The following is a 24242-nucleotide window of genomic DNA, read 5'->3' as shown; positions in this document are numbered from 1 at the left end:
CAACAACATGGATGCATCTTGAAAACATACTAAACGAAAGAAGCCAGACTCAAGAGACCACATGCTGTATGATTCCATTTACATAAAATGTCCAGGATAGGTAAGTCTCTATCACCAGAAAGCAGATTAGTGTTTGCCTACAGCTGCAGGTGGGTGGGGGTAAGTGCATTACTGCTACTGGAAACAGATTGACTCTTGGGTGTGATGGAAATGTTCCACAACTGACGCTGGCAAGGGTTGCGCAACTCTGTGAATAAAAGCCATTAAAGGCCCTGGCCGGTTGGCTCAGTGGTAGAGCATTGGCCTGGCATGCAGGAGTCCTGGGTTCAATTCCCGGCCAGGGCACACAGGAGAAGTGCCCATCTGCTTCTCCACCCCTCCCCCTCTCCTTCCTCTCTGTCTCTCTTTTCCCCTCCTGCAGCCAAGGCTCCACTGGAGCAAAGTTGGCCGGGCACTAAGGATGGCTCCATGGCCTCTGCCTCAGGTGCTAGAATGGCTCTGGTTGCAACAGAGCAATGTCCCAGATGGGCAGAGCATCGTGAGGCAGGTGGATCCCAGTCGGGCGCATGCGGGAGTCTGTCTGACTGCCTCCCCATTTCCAACTTCAGAAAAATACAAAAAAAAAAAAAGCCATTAAATTCTACACTTGAAATAGGTGCATTCATTACAGATATTATGGATTATATCTCAATAAAGCTACTATTAAAAAGAGTTCATTATATGCTTTAATAATTTACACTTCTAACATTTTCTAAGAAAATTGTAGGAAATGTCGCATAGTGATACTGCTCAAGTTATCATTTATGATGCTGGACAATTGCTAACAATCTATATATTTAATAATACAGAAATGGTTAACATCTTTTGGTGCTTTCATATAATGAAATACCATGCCAACATTAAAAAGACACGATCTATTGATAGATATAACAATGACTAAGATGAATCTGCAGAGATCAATGCTGAATGAAAAAAGCCAATCCCCAAAGCTTACATACCATGTGATTCAATCGTTATATAATATTAGTTCAATGACAACTCTATAGAAATGAAGAAGTGATGGTCACTGGGGTTCAGGAAAAGTGGAGGCAGGAAGAGTGGATGTGCCCACAAATGGGCAACATGACAGATTTTTTGAAATGATGTAAATGTTCTTTATCTTGGCTGTGTCCATGTCAGTACCCTAGGTGTGTTATACAGTATTATTACAGTTTTACAATATATTACCATTGAGGGGAACTGGCAAAGGGTACATAGAATGTCTTTTTATCATTTCTTACAACTGGATGTGTCTACATGATCTCAAAATTAAAATTTTAATTTAAAAAGCATATTTAAAATTTTGCAAGTAAATGTTTGAATAACTTGCTAAATAAGATAAAATAGTTTGTAGTGAATGACCTCTATCTTAAATATATCTTAATAAGAACTGTCTTCGTCCAAATGTAGCAATCACATTTTTATAGAATGCACCTACTTCGAGATAAAAGTAGGCATGTCCGCAGTAAAAATCTGTTTCTGCTGGTAGCTGTTTTCTTAATTTACCTTCAGGCTTTCAGTAAATGGGCAATGGCTTCCTTCATTCAATCACGCTACCAGGCAGTGGGAGGCCTTACTGAACTTGACACAGCCCTCCCACAGCATATGTTTCAGCAGGGAGGACAGACATTAAACAAGTAATTATAAGGTATGTAGATCAGCAAGGAGACAGAGGAGTAGGAAGTTCTGTAAAAAATGTTTCACAGCGGGACCCACTTTCACCGAGTGATTCCAGGACAGTTACTCAGAGAAAGGTATCAGGAAGCAGAGGCTACGTGGCTCACAGGCCTACATACTGCACACCAGCCCTCATTTACTGTTTCAGTCAGCCTTGTCCTGGCTTAATTTTTTAAACATCTCTATGCTCTCTTGCAAGTCTCTGCAAAATTCTTGCCTTGCTATCTCTCCTTCCATAAGTGATCACACCACATAAGGATACTTTTATTAGACTTGGTCTTCTATTCATACATACTGAGTGGATTCCCACCTTATCTCACTTATCATTATGCTCACATATTCAGTGGGGGAAGAAAAATAATAATTGTCACATCATTCGGTATAAGGGAACTGAACTGCACACATACGCATCAAGATTGATGACTTAAAGATTTTAAAACAGCAACTGCTGTGGGATTACTACATGTGTGATAGGAAAATGTTTTCTTCATTTCTTTCTATTGTTTCCAAAATTTCTGGAATGAACATGAATTACTTTTATAACCAGGGAAAAGAAAAAGTAAACACCGTCCAAGATACCTCTCTTTCCAATTAGTTACCAAGATCCACTTAAACTAAACGAAACTGAATCAGAAGCCAGGGAAGAGACATACTTCGTTTCATTTTATTGTACAAGTTTCACTTCAAAGATATCTATTAAAGAGGAAAATCAGAAGCATTATATTTTTAAATCTTGAGCGAATTCTAAAATATGCTTCTTTCATTTGTTTTTCATTATGGGAATCTATGCCCAAGAGGACAAAAAATTTTCATCTGTTTTGTCCATTGCCTTGTCTCTAGTACCTAAAAGGGTATACAGTAGTCACTTAGTAATAAATATTTATTAACTGAATGAATGAGTGGGCTTCCATTTCAAGTCATCTGAATGTTTATTACAAACTCATACACAAGGAAGTATCCATAGCTGAGATGACTAGGAAAAGCAAGCACGTGAATAGATACATGTACTACCATGAGGTTCAAGGAACACTTCTCCCCTTCACATGTGTGTGAGTGTGTGTTGAAATGATACTAGCAGGCATCAGCCTTGGCCAATATGGAGCATTACCCTGTCTACTTCTGCCTCTCTCATCTCGCCACCCTCCCAGTGCTGCAGGAGAATGCCAACAAGACCCAGAATGACTGAAAACAAAACTGTCAGGGGGGGAAGGGTAAGGAAGCCGGTACTTGACCAACTTGTAAATCCTGTAATCAGCAATGGCATCATCCTGAGTCAGCGACCTGCCAATAAGGAGTGCATGTGGGGCTCGGCCAGGAGGGGCAGCAGCCTCCCTTTCCTCACCCTATGCCCTATTTGGCCTTTTCCTCATTTTCCTTTCATGCTACTATGTTAGAAAAGTCATTGTAGCACAAGGAAATCAATAAAAATTCAATTGCGAATAATAGTTCTTTGCAGCTCAGCAACACTAGGGAGTTATCGGCTCATTCAATGTTCTGGCAGTTAACGCAATGAAATAAAAATAATTTACTCATTCAAACCAAATCAGCCAATGAAAAATCATCATCATCATTTTTTTTTAAATAGGCATGGTCATAGTCACTTGAGATTGCAGGAGGATGGTACAGTGTCCCATTAATGTCCAACTACAATGGTTTTCAAACCAGCTTTCAATCTTTTCTGCTTGTATTTTCCTGAAGAAACAACAAACCACATTTGTCATACATAAAAAGAATTTGTAACTCAGCCAAATACAGATCAATTGTTGTAATGAAAGGGCTGGTTCAAATGTAGAATAGACAGATGCCAGCAAAATGAAAGTCAAGGCCTGGTGCCCTTCTTTGGTTCTGCCTCAATCTTCTGCCCTCCGTGGTGACAGGCTGAGAAGACAGCTATGATGTCCAGTTCCCAAAGGAAGCATATAAAACACTTTCAGTCATGTCAATCTTTTCTTTGATGACAGTCTTCTTGTATTTGGCACATTCTATATGCACCCCTTGTCAGCCAGGCTTAAACCCAAGAATTCGGCAAACTTCTTGACCTACTAATTCATATTAACACTATGCTGCTCCTGTCTGTTATTTCATGTCTTTGTTGTGGACCTTCTAGTTCTGATCTCGCCGGTCTCCTTAAAAAGACAACTGGCACTAAAAGCACAGTTCCACCCATAGATTCCCATACGTCAGGGGCATAGAGGTGACATCTGTTTATTCCTGAGGTTTCTGAATCTCTCAGACTAAACTCCTGCTGAGTAAATCTGGCTGCAAGAGTCAAGAAGGGACACCTCTGACCATCACTGAATTGCGTGGGTCTCTTCATGTCCCCCCTAACCTCATCTTGGTGCCAGGTAATGAGCAGGCTCTGGGAAGGCAAGGAGACTGGCTGACGCCCGTGCTCCTGTCGGGCAGAAGCTCAGAAGGCTCTTTACCAGAGCCATGGAAAAACTTTGGAGTTTTGTTCGATTCTTTGTGCTCTTCAATCCCTCTCCTGTTATCAATAAATCTGAGTGTGACTAGCATTGTGGGTCATCAGCACTTTCACGACAAGTCGCACACTTCGTCGGGCAGCAGTTACGTTGCAAAGGCAGTAGTACCCTGCAGCAGGGACACATTATGTGGGGCAGAAACAGCTGCCACTTTACAGAATGCTCCGAGCACTACTTTGACCTGCTCTCTGTTGAGCTATTCCCATAATATATTCCACTATATTTGGCCACTTCTGTTTAAAAGGACATGCAAAAAAAAAAAAAAAATTAGTTCAGAGACCATCAAAGAATTGCAAATCAGGAAGAATCTTAATTTTGAGTGCAGGACTAATTGGAAACTAAGAAAGACCACCGACCAGGTCTGAAAGAAACAGTAAGGATCACAAAACAAACAGCTTTTAAAGCGACCGTAACACACCAGGCAAGGGGGTGACAAGATCCAGTGCATTAATTGGGTGATTTCATAGTCTTATTAGCACAGATGTTGCTTCTCTTGCTTCTGCCCTCCCTAAACGATTTCCCTTTGCTCTGTTCTGTTATGATGGCTTCTGCTTTTACTCCTGGCTTCTGAAGTTCAGGGTCACTACTGCCTGCTTCTTGTCTGCCTCGCTCTTCCTATTGCCACTATCACTGGCTGATTCAGGATCAAGTCACATTCAGAGGAGCAAGAATCAACAATATATACTATATTTTTTGCTCCATAGGACGCATTATTATTCCCCCCCCCCAAAAAAAAAGTAGAGGGAAAAATGCCTGTGCATCTTATGGAGAGGAAAATACAGTATTTTATTAAATATTTTAACACATCATTTGGTTCAGATTATTTTTTCTTATTTTCCTCCTTAAAACCCTAGGTGTGTCTTATGGTCAAGTGTGTCTTATGGAGTGAAAAATATGGTAATCACTTTATCCTTCTTGAGTGAGTCTATTCATATGCAGCTAACCTGCTGAGGTGTCTATTCTGGGACCCATAAACATGACAGTGGGCATCTGTGGTATACAACATGGCCACCTACATCTCAAAAGCACTGAGCACCTCTCCCATCAGCAGGGACAATATGTGAAAACTCCATATAAAGAAATTGTTTCTGGGGCAGGGTGGTGGGATTTGTTTTGTCTCCAAGTTCCATGAAGGGTACTTTCTGTACATTGATTAGATTGATTGGGCTGTGTCAATACATAAAGGACACATGGAGTTTGACCTCAATAGCAGATCTCAATCATCTTCAATAGGGAACAATTATTAGGTGAAAAATTGGAAATTCTCTGCTCCCTTGTTCTTAAAGCATTAAATCAAATTAAAATGAAGCTAGTAACTCACACTTCGTATCTTTACATCATTTTGCACGGAAAGGGATGGGGGCGGAATGTCCGTCAGCCCCACAGTCTGTGTTCGCGAGGACTCTTGCTCTACTTACTGCGCTAATGAGAGTATTGACTCTTGTTTGAATGCAGAAATACTACTGAAAGAAGTGCTTTTGATGTAGATTTAAAAAATAATAATAATAACTGCATTTCCAGAAACCACTGATTAGACTAGGCTGCTCAACCGAACAGAAGCATATAAAAAGATTAGGCTGCTCATCTTCCTACTGATTGGATTCCTATCCATGATGTTGCTTAAACCCACATCCCCTACAAGCAGCACTAGAGCTTATCTGCAGCTCAGCAACCTGATGAATGCAGGATTGCGAAAAGAATTTCACTGTTGATGGGACAGAGTTTCAAGAACAACACAGACATGAAGAATCGTTCCTGACGTTGCTCAGAGCCCTGCCGGCCCTCCACAGGAAATTAGAAGGATGCGAACTAGCAAGGAGTTTAAAAAGAAATGACCTAAAAATATCCTTAAGCTTTAATACTCATCACCTCATTATAATTCAGGACCAGTACTGCAGAGAAACAAGAAAAACAGGGGAAAAAAATGGAGGGGAGAAAGAGTCAAAGAGAAAAAGCAACCCAGCAAGAAGAGATGCATTTTTTTAACTACATTGTTAGCGTTTTGATCCTGCCCCTCCACTGCCCCAGAGCTCCCTGAGGCCAGAAAGGTCGATCTGGACAAGATGTGGCCAAGTGTCTTGAGCATGCACACCATGGAATATGCTGCCAAACAGCCAGCACATCTGCCTCCTGCTTGGCTGCAAACAGCAATTCAGGGCAAGAAAGGTAAACTGCATTTTGCCTGACTTTCATCGGTCTTGCCAGAAGGTTCTAAGAGATCACTTCAGCTAGATGTTGTTCACCTTAATTTTTTTTTTTTAAAAATTATACTTATCCTGAGAGAGAAATACAGAGACAAAGAGAGAGACAGACAGACATGAAGGGAAAGAGATGAGACGCGTCCATTCATAGTTGCAGCATTTTAATTGTTCATTGACTGCTTCTCATAGATGTCTTGACTAGGGGGCTCCAGCTGAGCCAGTGATCCCTTGCTCAAGGTTGCTTGCCAGCAACCTTGGACTCAAGCCAGTGACCTCTGGGTTCAAGCTAGTGACCGTGGAACCATGTCTACATGATCCCAAGCTCAAGCTGGCGACCCTGCACTCAAGCCAATGAGCCCGTGCTCAAACCTTTGACCTCAGGGTTTCAAAACCTGGGTCCGCTGCATCCCAGGCCAATGCTCTATCAACTGCACCACCACTGGTCAGACTGCTGTTCACCTTTTTGGTAGAAAAATCCATACTGTGTATTAAATCACACAAAGAGACATAACAAATAATGCAGATAAAACTAAAGCTGACAGGAAAGAACCTACCATTCAGAGGGCTGCTGGGGGGTGCTTTTCAGGAAAAGAGAGAAGGACAAAAGGCCCTGAAACAGGGACTGTCATGGGTATTTGAGGAAGAAAAGAAGTCCCTGAGGCTGGACAATGATGGGGAACACTGTGGCGCAGGGAGGGAGGAGGGGCTGGTGACGCCTATGGAGCCAGTATCAAGGAGTTCAGCCAAGAGAACTGTGAGATCTGGTTTGTATTTCTTTTTAATAATTTTTCAGGCCACTGTGTGAAGAGGGATTTTAAGATAGTGAGAAGAAACAGTAGAGAAATAATAATTGTTTGTACCAGATGGAGAAAAATAGACAAATTCAGAAAACGTTTAGGAGATAAAGTTGGCAGGACTTGGTGCTGGGTGGGATGTGACCGAAGGAAACAGAAGAATTTAGATTGTGACCCCTAGGCCTCGCCATGAGCTTCTGAGGGAACATTACTGAACCAGGAAAGGCAGGACTAAATACAGGATTACAGGGAAGTTGATGATGCAAATACCAGACATAGTACATTTGAAATTCCTAGTACATATCTAAGTGGATATTCTATCAGGTACTCAGTGAGCAGAGGAATTGAGAGAGAAGACGGAGGACTGAGAGTAATCAGCATACAGATGGCACCTAGATTCACAGAGGGAAAATGTCACTTGGAGACAGTCTGTGGATTACGGAGGGACATAGTGTACTACAAGAGTTAGAGATGGGACGTGAGGGAAGCATCCACACAGGAAACTGAATTTTGGTTGGCAGAAAGGAGGAAAACAGAAGATAGCAAGGTCACAACACGTTCCTGGGCCCCACTCCCAGTGATTATATTCCCACAGGTCTTGAGCCCGGCCAGGATATCGTGAATTTTAACAGCCCCACTCAGGATTCCCCTGTGCAGCATGTTTCAGGACAGTCTATAATAGAACGCAAAGCTAGTTACTGGAGCCCAGAACTCAAGTCTCCTGATGTTTAGTTCTGCACTCTTCTTACTGCTATTCCTTGCCAATGAGTTTGGTTTTTTTTTTTAATATGAGCCCATCTAATCTTCATGCTTGTAGTAAATCACCATCTCTTCCTCAAACAGTTAACTCTGGCTATTGCTCAAGCTTTCCTCCCTTCAAATTTTTGGAAATGGCAGTCCATTCCATGTCTGTTTTCTTATTTCCTATTGATCCCTAGATTCACTAGAAGCTCAGGTCCTCTGTCTCACTAACTGCTTTGTCCATGTCCATGGAGGAGTTCCTGATACCAAATCTAATTGATCCTTCTTACTTCCTACCTTAATGCTATGGCGGCACTGACGCTACTGACCATTTATTCCTTTTTGTAAACCTCTGCTCCTTCTCGGATCTCCTAGTGCCTTTTCAACTCCCCCTCCCCTCCAATCTTCTTCATGAGAAGAATTTTCACCATCACAGAATTTCACTCATGGTTTGCTTATTCTTCTTGGCTCACCAGTGGTTTGGTTCTGGGGTGAATGTGAAGTATGGAAAAACACCTCAATCTATGCTAATAAAACCTAACACCTCCTTCCTTCCTGAGAAAGGTCTACCATCCTAACAATGATCTACTTGCCAGTGACTCTCAGTTCTGAGTTTGATGATAATACCCGGGCTTCAGACTCAACAATACAACGGCAATGATGACCCAGCTGACTGATTATTCCATGGACAGTGCACACATAACACAATCAAAAACTGAACTCGGCACCTCGTTCTCCACATTAGTTTCTTCTACTCTGTTTATGATGTTATTCATGGAATCACCATCAGTGCAGTTACTTAAGCCAGAAACCTGGGAAGCCCCAAACCTGGAGGGATTTTCAAACTCCTCCCTACTGCCCCACAGCTCGACAGCCAAGCAGCCACAGACACTGGTAATCGTACCTTTTTTGGAACCTCAAATTCGCCCTCTGTCTTTAACCTGAGTTATTCCTGCAAAAGCTCAAGTTCCATCACTGGCCTCCAATTGGCACAAAGCTTCCTTGCCTAGAGTCTTGTTCCTCTTAAATCTCCCTGACTGTGCTGTGGTACATGGCAGGGTGTGTGTGTGTGTGTGTGTGTGTGTGTGTGTGTGTGTGTATGAAAATATGATCATATCATTACCCTGCTTATGACATTTTCAGGGCTCCAGACCACAGAAACTTTTTTAAAAATTACTTAAAATGTTTATTGTATTGATTTTAGAGAGAGATGAAGAGAGGAACAGAGAGGCAGAGACAGGAACTTCGATCCATTCCTGTATGTGCTGCTGTGCGGTGATCAAACCGGCAACTTCTGCGCTTCAGGATGATGCTCTAACTGAGCTAGCCAGTCAGGGCGACTCTTAAAGAATGAAAACACCCCCGCCTCCATAATCTGATCTATCTTCTTGTCTCCGGTAGCCTCACCTCCTAGTTTTCCCACACCAGTACATGCAATTCGCACGCTGTTCCATCTGTCTGTTTTCACTCAAACTCTTTCCCTAACCCTCCTTCTTCCTCAGGAACTAGCTCAGGAAGTGCACCTTAGACCTCAGGGGTAAGTAATTTGTTTCACTTGTGGGCTCCTAAAACACACTGTGCTTACCACCAACCATACTCCATTGGATAGACTTGTTTATAAGTATGTGCCGTTGTTGCGCTGTAAACTCTTCAGGGGAAGGGATGGAATTTTATTGTTGTGCTACCCAGAACATGGCACATAATTATTTTTGGAGACCGACACTTCCACATCTTAGCATTCCTGTGTCACTTAACAAATTTCTAGAATCCACCCTATTGTCCTTACTTACTCTGGAGGATATTATTTTTTAAAATAATATCATCCAGCTCACGAAGTCTTCAAAGTTTAACAAAGACATCTTTGTTTTGGATTTTTTGGCTTAACGTCTGTTTGCACTATCTGTTGGGAGGTTTCTTTAGTGAACAAAATGAGCTGAATTGAGGTAAAATCGTATTTTCTTCCCTGATAAACTTTTGCTGAGATTCTTTATAGTAATGGCCATTTTTCCAGGAAGTTTATGGTTTATTTCACCACAACAATGGCAGATTGAGTACAGTTGTGATTTCCTAAAGAGGTTGTGGCCATATATCTGCAAATTCTTCTTGGTAAAATAATGGCTGGCAATAAATAACATGAAGGAAAATTATTTGGGGAAGTTCTTTTCATCATCCACAGTAGCATATATCATAAAGCAATGCGATTTTACCTAGTAGTTCCCATTCTTAAGGTTGATGTACTCAATTGTGCACATGGTAAGCAAAGGTAGCACCGTTTATATCAATTCTGAACAGATCATTCTACTCTCTGTTCATAGAATCACAATTGTTTATAGTTCAGTGTTTCTCACAATTTACACTGAAGTGTCCGTACTGGCAGAGCAGAATAAATTCATATCCTCAAGACATGTATGGGCGGAGCTTAGAAGGACTTGGTATGCACAGTGTAAATGGCTTTGAAGCTTCAAGCTGCATCTTCCCAATTTAAGAAAACTTTGCATTCTAATCCACACTGCACTCATGTTCGTGTTTTACTGACCTAAAGGGAACTATAATTGATGCTCCTTATATTGCCAGAACGCCCAGCAGTGTTCTACATGAGGATAGCATTTTGAGAGATATATGGTATTAAAAATGGCCTGTTATGTAAAATGTTTCTCAATTTAGGTTTTGTTTGCTTTTTCAATGTTTTCCTGTGGTTAAACACACAGTAGCTATATATTTGGAAGGGATGTCATGGAAGTGATACAGTCTTCTCAGTTCCGCACATCAGGAGACAGAGACCATGGATTCAACCCATGGCTGATTATATTAACTCCAATCGCTTGGTTAAGGTGGTCTATGGCAGGATTTTCTACGGCAACATTACTAATTTCCTCTTTGTGATTAATAAGTATCTTGTGGAGAGACAGTTTGGAATTATGCAAACATCCTGCTACTCTTGAAATTTCACTCACTAGGTTAAGCATTCATAATACTTGTCTGAATCTCTGAATCAATTAATATTATGAAAGATGCTATTTTACGAGTTCCTGTTTCCTTTATACCTCCTACCTTTATTCATTTATTCTATTATAAGGAAGAGCTCTCCTTTTTTCCACAAAAAAATGTTTATCCCACTCCCTGCCGCCCACGACCCCATTAACTCCATTAAGCAATTCATGAACTGAGTAGCACCCCATCTAGCAACAAGGGCACCCCCAGATCCATGGGTTATTTATTGAGTTATAATACTTCACTATCACTTATTTTGATGCTCAAATTGTCCCAGATTTGGCCACTGGGAAGCCTTTCTAGGTGTGTGTGTGGGGGGGTGTTTCCTTCTTACAAGTTCAAACTGAGGGATATTATAAAAAATATCTGACATTTACACTTCAACAACTCAATGCAATAAAAACCAAAAGAAGGCAAGAATTATTTGGATTAAAGGAGGCTAAAGAAACCTCTCAGACTAAGAGACATGGACAAGAGTGTGGTGGTTACGGGGGTTTGAGGGGAGAGGGAGAGGGGAAGGGGACGGGGAGGGGCACAAAGAAAACTAGATAGAGGGTGATGGAGGACGATCTGACTCTGGGCAATGGGTATGCAACATAATTGAATGACAAGATAACCTGGATATGTTTTCTTTGAATATATGTACCCTGATTTATTAATGTCACCCCATTAACATTAATAAAAATTTATTTTAAAAAATTGACCTGTGGTGGCGCAGTGGATAAAGCGTTGACCTGGAAATGCTGAGGTCGCTGGTTCGAAACCCTGGGCTTGCCTGGTCAAGGCACATATGGGAGTTGATGCTTCCAGCTCCTCCCCCCTTCTCTCTCTCTGTCTCTCACTCTCTCCTCTCTGTCTCTCTCCCCCCCTCTCTAAAAAAAAAATGACCATTGTCTTTATATGGGGAGAATTGAATTAAAATATTTTCAGATTAAAAAAATAAAAATAAAAAATAAAGAAACCTCTCAACTGGAGGTAAGCCACACTAGGATTTTGTTGTTATAAAGGACATTACTGAACTATATGAAATGTAAATAAGGTCTATAGATGACAAATAATACTATTTTATTAATGTTAATTTCTTTTTTAAAAAAGGTAAAGTTTAGTATGCACTAAAAAACCTTATTGATTTCAGAGAGAGAGAGGAGGGGGGGGAGAGAGAGAGAGAGAGAGAGAGAGAGAGAGACAGGAACATTGATCTGTTCCTGTTCGTTCGTGCCCTGACTAGGGATTGAAATCACAACCTTTGCACATGGGGATGATGCTCTAACCAATCAAGCTATCTGGCCAGGGTTAATGTTAGTTTCTTAATAATTATACTACAGTTATATATGAAAAAATTATCTTTGTTTTTTAAAAACATACATGAGGAAGTATTTAGAGGAAAGGAGACTATCATATGTCTGCAACTTAATCTTAAACAAGTCATAAAATAAACCATAATTGCCTATATTCAAATACATATAAACACAGAAAGAGAGATACTGCTAAAGCAAATGTGGTAAAACACTGACATGTGAAAAATATCAGTAAAGGGCTTCCGAGAATTCTTTGTGTTATATTGCAACATTTCTAAAGTCTGAAATAATGTCAAAATCAAAATATTTTTTAAGAAAACCACATTAGTCCATACCTTGCCTACTCACCTATTACAGTAATTCCTTCTATGGTACCACCAACCAGATGTACATCCCTTGCTGGCCTATGTACAGTTCACAGGGGATATGGCTGCAGGAAGAATGTTCCATCACTGGGCATTTCTAGTTGTCAGCTTAACTCAAATGTGCCATCTTAAAACTTAGCTTCTGTGATGCTACTTGTGACTTTGGAGTAAAAGTGAATAACCTTTTCTCCATTTCTATGTGGAATAGTTTGAATGTGTCCCTGGCCTTTCAAAGTGTACACAAAATGATTTGGTACACAAAGTGTACCAAACTAACCCCATTATGGCCACCCACAGCCAGTTTCATGGACCTGGGACCACTGTGGTGGCAGACACCTATTCTCAAATTAATTCTCCAATGTTGATGGCTTGAAACTCTTAATGATATTTAACAAAGGTCCAACATTTTCCTTTTTTTTTCTTCCTTTTTTCTTTTCCAAGTAAGAGGAGGGGAGATAGAGAGACAGACTCCCACATGCATTCTGACCAGGATCCACCTCGCAACTGCTATGTTGGGCCGATGCTTTGCCCATCTGGGGCTACACTTGCAATTAAGCTATTTTTAGCACCTGACGCAGAGGCTCCACAAAGCCATCCTCAGTATCTGGGGTCAATGCACTGAAACCAGTTGAGCAATGGCTGCTGGAGGGGAAAAAAAGTGAGAGAGAGAAGGGCGAGGGGGCGGGGAGGGGTGGAGAAACAGATGGTCACTTCTCCTGTGTGCCCTGACCAGGAATCGAAGATCCCACATTTTATTTTCACACTTGGTACCACAAATTACTTATCCAGTTCTGCTGCCACACATCTATGTAGCACCTTTAGCATAAACTGAACACCTGTGAGCACAGGGTTTGGCTGGAAAACAGCACCTGTCTGCCAAGAAGTACTAGCCCTTTCTTGGGTGCTTGCAACCACATCCCAGGTGCTCAACCTGGCTGGTGGAGAGTGGACTGCTTGTCACCCCACATGCCCTCCCTTGGCTCGGGGCTCTTACACAGTGAACAGCTTCACCGGCAGGACTGGACTCTTGGATAATAGTCATTTAAATGAATTCCAGTCTCAAGGCAAGGACGGACTTTGGGCAGAGCGGAATGATATTTTCTCTTGACTCTGGCCACATTCTTCAATGGGGAGGTAGAGAAAGGTTTCAAGTTTTTGTGCAATTTCTACTAAGTGTGCAGAATAGGTCTTGACATATTTCTCATAACCTGTGACTGAATTCCGTGTTGTGAGGAGCAGGAAGGGGACAGTGTGGGCGGCGCAGGTGGCTTTGAGTGGTTCAGAACTGTACACTGTATTGTACACAGAGTTGTACAGTTGTAATGACTCACCTACTTCTAATGCCCTTTTGACCTCTTTTTTATTGCAGTAAAAATGATTAGGAGTAGTGCACAAGCCAGGCAGGGCTACGATGACCCTTGTAATAATGTCCTTGTGAGCTAGGGACTCACTAAAAAGCCAGAGGCCATGCTAGCCCGATGGTCAATTCATGACCCTCAGCTAACAGATGCCTCTCACAGAACCATAGTCGGTACTGACAGGCTGTTTTTCAAACCGGACAAACGTTTATAATCCAAAGGTGCTGTATAAGGGTTTCTCCTAGGCTCAGAAGTCGAGACAGCAAGGGGAATGCCATTGGATCTTAAAGCAGGCTACAATCTGATAAAAATAAATCCAAAAATGACTTCAAAATAACTATGATTCTGGGAAAATTATAAGAACCATGGGAGAAGTACTAAATAAATGCCAGAGAACTCCAAGGTGGATATTTAGATTCTCTCAAATTTGAAGCTAGAGAGGCTAGAAGGTTATCTTTTCCTTTTTCTTTTTTCTCCAGAGACAGAGCGAGAGTTAGAGAGAGGGATAGATAGGGACAGACAGGAACGCAGAGAGATGAGAAGCATCAAACATCAGTATTTCATTGCAGCACTTAGTTGTTCATTGATTGCTTTCTCATATGTGCCTTGACCGGGGGGCTACAGCAGACCGAGTAACCCCTTGCTCGAGCCAGCGACCTTGGGTCCAAGCTGGTGAGCTTTGCTCAAACTAGATGAGCCTGAGCTCAAGCTGGAGACCTCAAGGTCTCGAACTTGGGTCCTCCGCATCCCAGTCCAACACTGTATTCACTGCGCCACCACCTGGTCAGGCAAGGTTATCTTTTTCAATGGCTTGGTCGCTGTGTCAGGCTGCTGAGGTCAATTCCTATTAAGGAAGTTGCTAAACTAAGTTTAGTAAAGGAGATGACCTGTAAGATGGGCCTTGGATGGAGAATTAGTCGAGGAGACACAGGAGTGAGAGATGGGGTGAAGAATGTTCCAGAGAAGAAAAGGAATGCGAGGATGTCAACAAAGGGGGACACGAGTCATGGGTCCCAGAATCCAAGCTGTGCTGACTCAGCTGGCACGTGGCACAGGTGTGGAGGTGCAGTGGGAGATGAGGGTGGAAACAGAAGCTGAGGCTGAATCTGAATACCAGATAGATGTGTCTATATTTATTCATTTTCGTATTTCATTTTGCTATTAGAGAGGGTCATTGACAGCTTTAGCAGGTGAGATTATATATAAAAGTCATGAAGCAGAGGTCCGTGTTTGAGGTTTCTTTAGATATTGCTGTTGTATAGCTTTCAATAAGATATGACCTCTCCGCACAAATGAAAATGCCGTTTTATACTGTGTGCCTGTACAATTAGCTAGGGAGCTTGACAGCTTTCAAACGAGATTCCCCTTTACGCTCCACATTTATTCTTAGCATAACTGCATAGATATTTTAGGAGTGTTTCAAATGAAGAACATATTTAAATTGTACTCAAGATGTACCATAAATGTATATTTTTTAAAAATTCAACAAAGTAGTGGTTTCCTCCCGTGTTTTATTCCAGGCAGTCAACTTGCTATGTGACTATTACAGGCAAATGTGGCCCTTATTCCACCCCAACCCCAATTCCCACATTGAAGAAAAGGCCCGAGTGTCAAGAAGGGATTGACCAACCAAGGGTTAATGATCGAGGCAAAACATTCTGTAAGCAGATGAAGAAGGAGAAAAACAGGAAAGAAAAGCAATGGCTAAGCAGCCAAATGTTCACCCATGAAAATAAAGAACTCCGCATAATTGAATATTCCTAGTTTTGACAGCCACCCAGCAGCAGAAGTAGCAGATGCCACAGCAGCCGGACTACCTCCAGCTGGACTGAATCAGACAAACGAGAAAAGGCCCGGAGTGGGAGTCGCTCCCTGGAGACGGAAGTCTGCCAACTTGATGGGCTGGGGGGGGGGGGGGGTGGCTTTATTTATTTATTTATTTATTTTTACCTTTAGACAAACCACTTTTGGAACAAGGCCTCAGTTATTTCCTGCCCCAGGCAGCTTGATGGACAGCTAATGTCTCTGACACAGTGTGGAATTCTTAAGGAACATACAAGTTTAAGATGACAGGGACATTGGTTACATACAGTTTTATAGCCACTAAGGCAGCAAGCAATGGGTTGTGATTTTATATGTACATAATATATAACCATATATAATATAAAACATATAAATATGTAAATATATAAGTGTACCGGTAAATAAATAATAAAATTATAAGTATGCATACACACACACACACACACACACACACATGCAAATCTTGACTGTGAGGAAGAATGTAATTTACATACAAATAGATTAGGAAAGCAATCACTGATTTCCTGGAGGAAACACTCACATGCCCATGACCTTTTCTTTCTGTTCTTGTTCCCAAACTCCCATCTCCCAGAGAGAAGTTAACATAGCTTAGGAACTAGAGCGTTCAGGGAGGGGTAAAAGGATATAAGGTCTGGTTCCTTGTCTTTCATCTGCTGGGTTACCTCTGGTCAAGTAACTTAACCTTCCTGAACATCACTTTCTCAGCCATTAAATGATAACATTGGATGAACGGGTTATAGCAACATTTCCCACACAGTGCCTAAAGGGTTTTTAAGGTCTTGCTACTCAAAGTAATGGTCAATAGACCAACTGGCAGGGTCAGCATCACCTGTGAACTCTCAGAAACAATGGAATCCCCGACTCTGGACTGGACTTACTGAATCATTTTAATTGCAGTTATCTGCATTCATGTTAAATGCTGAGAAACACCGTTCCTGGACAAGACTTCCCAAAGTTACCTGACCCTGGAGTCATGGGGACAACTTCATACAAACACAGCTTCCCTGGTCTTCCCTCCAGAGTTTGATTCAACAGGGGTGGTCTAGAAGCCAGAAATCTGCACATCTGATAAACCAGGTTGGTCCTTGTCAATGAAAATGAGTTATATAAAGAAATAAAATAATGATGTGTATATTGTTTTCCTTTAAAATGAAAGGATCTCTAAGTGATATCATGACAATAAACCACCTGGTGTTTTTGCAGAGATTAGCTAACCTGATCATTATAAGACACTCCAGTTGATAAAGCCCTCAGCTGAACATCCCCTGCCATGAAGGTTTGGCCCACTGTGGTTTTGAAATTGTTAAACACTTAATGGATGATTGGTTAAATGCAAGAAGTGATGTTAGCAGCTCTGATGTTGAGCTACAATAATTTAATGAATAATATAAAAATGATACTAATTTTGCAAAATCCCCTCAAGACGATTGCCCTCAGATTCATAAGCTACATTCATCTATCAAAACCTTTCTTTAGCACATTAAAATGTCTTTAGTACTTTAGAAACCAATCTTAAAAAGAAAAAATCATGACAATTATACCAAATCTGGTTTCTCATTTATTGGAAGTAAAGACTCTTCTCATGCGCAATGTGTTGTTTGCCAGGAAGTGCTTACCAATAGCAGCCAGAAATCTCTATTTCAACAAAACATTGAGTTATATATATATAAATAAATAAATGTTTTGGGGTTTTTTTCCTACAAGCAAATCAAAAGAATCCCAAGCAAGATCCTAAAGGCAATTTTTTCCCCTTCAATTATGATGCCATTAAACATAGTTAAATTTCAATTTACTCTTTAATGTACACTGGTCCCCAAGTCAGATACAATATTTAATGACAAGTCAAGTCTTGGCTTGCATAATTTTAAATAAATTAAAGTATCTGTCACTTGCCACATAGAACTTAAAAATGTGTTGCAAATAAGTTTTTGAGATTATTTTAATTACATAATCTAGGCTTTAATGATATTGCTTTTATAACTTAAAACTCCTATCTTTACCATATTCCTATGAACATATCATCTACAAAAATGACAAAATGATTTTTTTAATCCCTGAAGGGATTTATGAGATTATTAATCCAAAAGTATTGAGTGACTCGAAAAAATGTGAGACATGAGAGAAAAGTGTTTTCCATCTTTAACATTCTTTGACCCTATTATGCTTGGGAGAGCAGAGTACTTAGGACTGGCCTAGAATGGATTTTTAGATTCCATTTAGCTATCACCTGCAGAAAAAAATTATTAAGGCACTAAAATTTTAATTCAATTCAAATTAGTTTCAGTAAGTATTAATACACCTACTGGTGCTAGGGAGGATCAAATGTGTGATAAAATGATCACTAGTGATTGATAAGGCAAACTCTGGGCCGGGTGGAGTTTTAAACAGTATGGATATCAATACTTCTAACTCTTGCAGTGATTCTACGAATAGGCATCATTTGTCACTGAAGACACAGAGACATCAATACATTGTCCACGATCACAAAACTAAGCAGTGGGGCTAGAACTAGCAATCAACAGGACTCCAGTGTCTGGGTCCTTCACCACCAGGCCCCGTGTGTGAAACTGGAAAGCGCAGGGGGGCAAAGGCACAGGCAAAGGCAAGTGACAGCGAGGCCAGGGGGCACAGCACAGCAGAGTGCTCCGGAGGGGGGGTGCGGCGCTCACCAGCAAAGGTTGTGGGCAATGAGGGAAGGCGGGCTGGGCCAGGCCTGGCCAGCTTTGTCAGCCAGAGGTTTCCAGCAGGCATGCTGACAATCAGAAATTAAATGAGCAAGTATGGAGGTGAGGGAGGCTAGAGGTGAACAGATTCATGAGATGCTACTTAGAGTAATTCACAGAATAGTCGTGTGGGCCCCAGCGAAGTAGAAGATGATGAAGAAGGGGAAGAGTGACATTGAGGAGAAGGAATTTGATGGAACCCGTGTTGAAATGCCCAATGCTGTATTGCTTCTTCTGTCTTCCGACAGAGCCTGGAGGATAATGGGTCAATTCCAGCACCCCACCTCACCCCCTACCCCCATCCCCACGAGCTTGGATGAGGCTGTACAGGGATTCAGAACTAGATGAGTTATGGGAGAGTAAAATCAAAGCTATTCCCTCTCTCAGCTGGCCTGCCACTTAAAAGCCGTCAAGTATTTGTTGGCTAAAATAAACTACGTAAATTGAAGAGAAATGTTTCCTCCGGCTCTTACATCAAGAGCTTGGCTTGCGAGATGACCTGTTCTCCTTGGCCCGCTGGGGCGCAGCCCACACCCTGGAGAGGGACTCCCTAACTGCCAGTACAATGAAGGTGAAATGCGTATTTTGTGAAGAAGATTTCATTTCCCAAGAAGCCTAAATGTCTCCGCAAATAGCAATTCACTCCTGTTCTTAATCCCCAAACCATCGACAACTGCTATGAAGAGCTCCCCGAGTCCGCAGATAAAATCCCCCCTGTCCCATATTCTTTATGACACTCTCCAAAGGCAGCTTCTGAATAAAACAACAATAACCATCTCTGCCCTCTACCTCTCAATTTCTTTCTCGAGGGGCTTTTCCACTCCTGAGCACACAAAGGAGGTTTATAATGGGGCTCTATGGGGGTGGGTGAGATAAAGACACTTGAAAGGAGGAGAAAGGAAGTTTGTGCATTTCTCAATCTGTTTGAGATAAAGAAAACACTGATGCTGAAATATGATATAGAAATCTTATACTTTCTAGAAAAGCAATTTTCTTTCTTCCCCCACCACGAAGTGTCTATTTTTTTAAAGTCCTACTTGGGGCAACCAAATGCAGTTTTAAAACCCATTTTCATGTTTTAAGATTCAGAAGGAAAAGGATTAATAACGGGCTATAAAAATCCCTTACTCTTTAACGTCTTCTTTTTGCAGATTTGCTGAAAAGTACAGTAAACAGTCATTGCTCAACCTTCCCCATCAGTACCCCTTGACCTTGGCCATTGATGAACAGCAAAATCCATTTGTGTGGGCTTCTGTTTCTCAAGAACCGTTTTTTTGTTTTGTTTTGTTGTTTTTTTCCTGGCATTGTTGAGACACCTGCACTCTGACAATCTAGGCAGAATCTTTTAGCCAAACTGATTTGCTGATTGTACTCCAGAGGAAATTATCAAACACTTAATGGACAATTTGGAAAGAGTAATTTAGTGGAGGTAGAGACAATTCTGATGGTTTTCTGCTATTCTCTAATGCACATTCTGCAGAAGCAGTTGGCACCCAAAGCCCCTTTCCACCTCTATTCAAGTCTTGTCTGTGTTCCCACAGGACAAGCAAGTCAACCAGAATATACTCACAGGCTATGCGTACAGAGGCCTTTCTGCTCTTGGAGGTGCCTAGGTGGCTCCATGCCACACATTGGCACCAATAGTCTTCTGGCCCGTGGAAGTCCTCCACCTGCTGCCTGGTGACGTTGATAAACACCTCCCGGACCTTCAAGCCTGGAGGGGAGACAGAGCAAATCCACTGAGGCTGCTATAGTTCTCAAACAGGAAGTGAAGGCTAGCCAAACCTTCTCTTGTTAATTAAACAATTCTGTTTTTAATCAAGGAGAGGTTTTAATTACTTTGACAATAATATATTACTGCTAATTAAATCCCAACAGCTGAGTAGGCTGGAAAGAACGAGTGTAAAATATCACCAATCAACCAATGTTGCTCCAATACACTATGATAGTGTCCTCAAGGTTTGGACTTAGTGCTTTTAAAAATTTTTTTTACTCTTCCTTGGTGCACAAATCTACTATGAGAAAGATAGTACAAAATTAGTTGCTGGGCATGACCAGGCAGTGGCGCAGTAGATAGAGCATCAGCCTGGGATGCTGAGGACCCAGGTTCAAAACCCCAAGGTCACCGGCTTGAGAGTGGGCTTACCAGCTTGAATGTGGGGTCACTGACTTGAGCGTAGGATCACAGACATGACTCCATGATCACTGGCTTGAGCACAAAGGTTGCTGGCTTGAAGCCCAAGGTCACTGGCTTGAGCAAGGTGGTCATTGGCTTGGCAGAGCCCATTGGTCAAGGCACATATGAGAAAGCAAGCAATGAACAACTAAGGTGCTACAACTAGGAGTTGATGGTTCTCATCTCTCTCTTCCTTCCTGTGTGTCTGTCCCTGTCTGTCTCTCTCTAACTCGCTAAATAAACAAACAAATAAATTAGTTATACCAACCCTAGTAACATAGTTCTAGGTGGTTCTTAATGTCCCTACCCCTGAGTATGACAGTGAGGAGAGGGTCACTGGCTTATAAGAAAAAGGGGACAGCAAACATGCACACGATGGGTCCAAGCAAGGGCCAGTAAATGCGAGGCAGACAGGTGGAGCTTTGTCTTTAAGCCCCAAGCGGAAGACTTAGGAAAGTGTTTGAACAATGGTATGAGGATGTAAAAAAAAAAAAAAAAGGAGAGAGAGGCTTTTGTAGAAAGAGGGACTAAAGGTACATTTGTGAAATGTGATAAAATTAAGACCTTGACACTTTAATGTTGTTGTTACTCTTATTATTACATATACTTTCATTCTCCTTCTAATAGTTAGAAAAGCTGCTTGGTGCTCTTACTGGGGGATGTAAGTTTCTTCCAAAGCTCTGACCTAGGACTATCAGCCTTTCTTTGTTTGGGAAGGACAGTCACCTTGCATAGAATGCCAAGGATGAAGCGGTACGCTCCGCACTGGCCCATTAGTTAAATCATCACAGGCAGGCAGCCGCCTTTGGTGCTCTCTGCACACAGCCAACATTTGCTGAGGCTGGGCGTTGTTTAGGAGGGTCCACCAGAGAGCAAAACGGTGAAGCTCACTGGATTTCACCTGAGTGTCTAGCATCACGATAAGCCTTTAACCTACTCACTCGTCACATTTCCACAATGCACTAATGCAGTAGATGCTACTGTAGTCCTACTTTGAGGAGGAGAAAAATGTGACTTAGAGAGACAAAGTCACTATCTGTAAACAGAAGATGGGGGTTTGACCCTATATCTCCCCGATCTCAAAACCAATATAATGTGCAAGCCTCTCTTAAAAATTCAACTCTGGTCCTGAATTTTAAGGCTTATACTTCTTTATGGAAATAAGACCAACATATGGAACATCTAAAGAATAGTTAGGTGCATAACTATGCTTTTTCCTTTAAGTTCCAAAGGAATTCAGGGAACAGAATCATCAGCATAAACTAAATGAGCCAGGGACTGCTGGTGGAGGAGGTGGGCCGGGATTATCCCCCGGGTGGTGATAGGGCTTGAAGAACAGGAACGGAGGTGTCGCATTAGTCAGGCTTGGGAAACAGTCCCTTCCACCCTGTCCGCGATGTGTTGTTTACAGTGTGTGATGGGAGATAGCTGTATGGTCACATAAATTGCCACGTACAATTTGAGTTACACTTTGTAAATTCGTAAGAGGTATGACAGATAGAAAGTCACCGTGACGACAGTAGGTAGTTCACATTTCTACTGTTTGTGCTAAGTGCACAAACACCCTTCTTCCCTGTGAGAGAGGAGGAGTCCTGATCGCTTCTCAGACATCCAATAGGAAAAGAAGCCTTCGAGGTGTTTTTATTGTTGTTGCTGCTGCTTCTCCCTCGCCCCTCCCCCCATTTGCACTTAAAAGGCGTGAGTGGGAGGACAAGGACAAGAAGAAGGCGAAGCTGTCAGATGAAGAGAAAGGGAGAATAACACCAAAAGAGAGACTAAAGTAGGATTTTTTTAAAAATGGCTCATCAGGAGAGATAGCAAACTAGAGTGCAGCACTCACATTGAGGACCAGAAAGTAAGGCCGAATTAACAAAAAAACAAGAAATTAGGCTTAGAGAAGCCGGCTTGTGTTATATTTTTTTCTTTTTGATTTGAGGCAAATGGTGGAGTATATTTACTTTGAATAGTGCAAGGGACGGGAGAATACCACATCAGTGCATCTAGGTGAGAGGCAGAGTAACTTTAATATGATAGAGTTCCCTTGTCACAGGACATAGAGACATTAAGACAGACTACACCACCATTTGGGAATCAGGACTCTCAGTGAAGAAGCATTCAATAAGCTAGAAAGACCAGAAATGCCTTCAAGCTAATGGGAAACACGTCTACATTTTTACTTTCTTCATCTTACAAGACTACCTAAGCTATCAGCTTCCTCTCAGTTGGAAATGAAGACAAACAGCATCACAGGATGGTTCAGCATTGTCATGTTTATACAGCAGGAGGTTTCCCCATCCAAAGCTCAAAACTTCCTAGGATTTAATCAAGGCACTGTGTTTTAAGGATACCTGGCATCCGTCTTAATGAGGTCCGATAAGACACAGTAACAGAAATGAGTGTCATAAAGAAAAAAGTTCACACTCACAAATCCCTAGAAACGGGGCACGGCACACCACGCAGGGACACACTGGAAGGCACCAGGGTCAGTCAGGAGGCTGAGGGCCAGGGGAAAACGTGGGCTAGAGCCTTTCGGTGATTTCCATGGGGAGGAATTGAAGAGGCAGGTTAAACAGATTTAGACTGGGCTAGTTTGAATAACTGCGGTGGGCTCTGGGACATAATGGCTGTCCCTAGTTGTCTGGTACCTAGTGCTGGGCTTAGGGCAGGGAAATAGCATTGGCCCAGCCTGTGCGATCAATAAAAGAAGCGGTTGGGGGTAACAGGCTCTGCATTGGTTGGTGTGCGTACAAAAGGCCTGCTCACAGGCAAACCCTCCAGAGTCCCGCCGGAGTCCGCTGTAACCCCTAGTTCCGACTAACACAGATGAGAAGAGAATGTGGAAGTTGCAATTTCAACATTAGAATGGCTCAGTCACAGGTCCTTCACTGTGGTTCCCCATGAGACTGGAAAAACAAAGCCAATGTGAAGTAACTACTTCCAAGCACAGTGTATTTTTCCGCAGGTTGCAGCCAGGAGATAGGCTTCTTTAAAAGACACCGAGTGACATCACCTCCCACAAAGAGAATGCATTATCTATCAGGACTACGCTTCTTCTTCCAAAATCAATCTTGTCAAATCATCCCCTGCAGGAGAACCCTTGGAAAATCATGAATACTTCTTTTTCTACTGTAACAAGGAATAACTTCATTGAAAAAGATGTAAAGTTTAAAACTAGTCTATTTTCACTCAAATCTTCATTATAGTTCAGTCTATAATATGTGTGTGTGTGTATACATGTATGCTACATGTAAATGTTACACACACTCGAGAAGCCATCCATGGGAAACATTCAGGGAAAACAGCTGTGTTTAAGAAACCCTCCAGCCTTGACTGGATAGCTCGGTTGGTTAGAGCATCGTCCCAAAGCACAGAGGTGGCCGGTTCGATCCCCAGTCAGGCACATACAGGAACAGATCGGTGTTTCTCTCTCTCTCTCTTTCTCTCTCTCACTATAATCAATAAATAAACATTTTTTAAAAATTAAAAAAAAAAAGGAACCCTCCACCCACCTGCCGGTACTGAAGTTCATCCAGTAGTTTTGCAGAGAAAGCCAGCTACTTGTACGTTTCAAG

General features: G+C 41.9%; 1 protein-coding gene across 6 annotated transcripts in view; it reads right to left on the bottom strand.

Moving 5' to 3' along the window:
• The window catches only part of UNC5D (unc-5 netrin receptor D), a 534428-nt gene that overhangs the window by 197077 nt on the left and 313109 nt on the right, over positions 1-24242 (bottom strand). For all 6 annotated transcript variants that reach the window (XM_066235599.1, XM_066235600.1, XM_066235602.1 and 3 more), the window contains exon 3: positions 20065-20208. In XM_066235599.1, coding sequence (XP_066091696.1) covers positions 20065-20208 — 144 coding nt within the window. The remainder of the gene's footprint in view (positions 1-20064; positions 20209-24242) is intronic.

Source organism: Saccopteryx bilineata, chromosome 6, assembly GCF_036850765.1.
Source record: "Saccopteryx bilineata isolate mSacBil1 chromosome 6, mSacBil1_pri_phased_curated, whole genome shotgun sequence".
Lineage (NCBI taxonomy): Eukaryota > Metazoa > Chordata > Mammalia > Chiroptera > Emballonuridae > Saccopteryx > Saccopteryx bilineata.
Note: the sequence above shows the minus strand (reverse complement) of the source record. Positions and strands in the feature narration are given on the sequence as shown.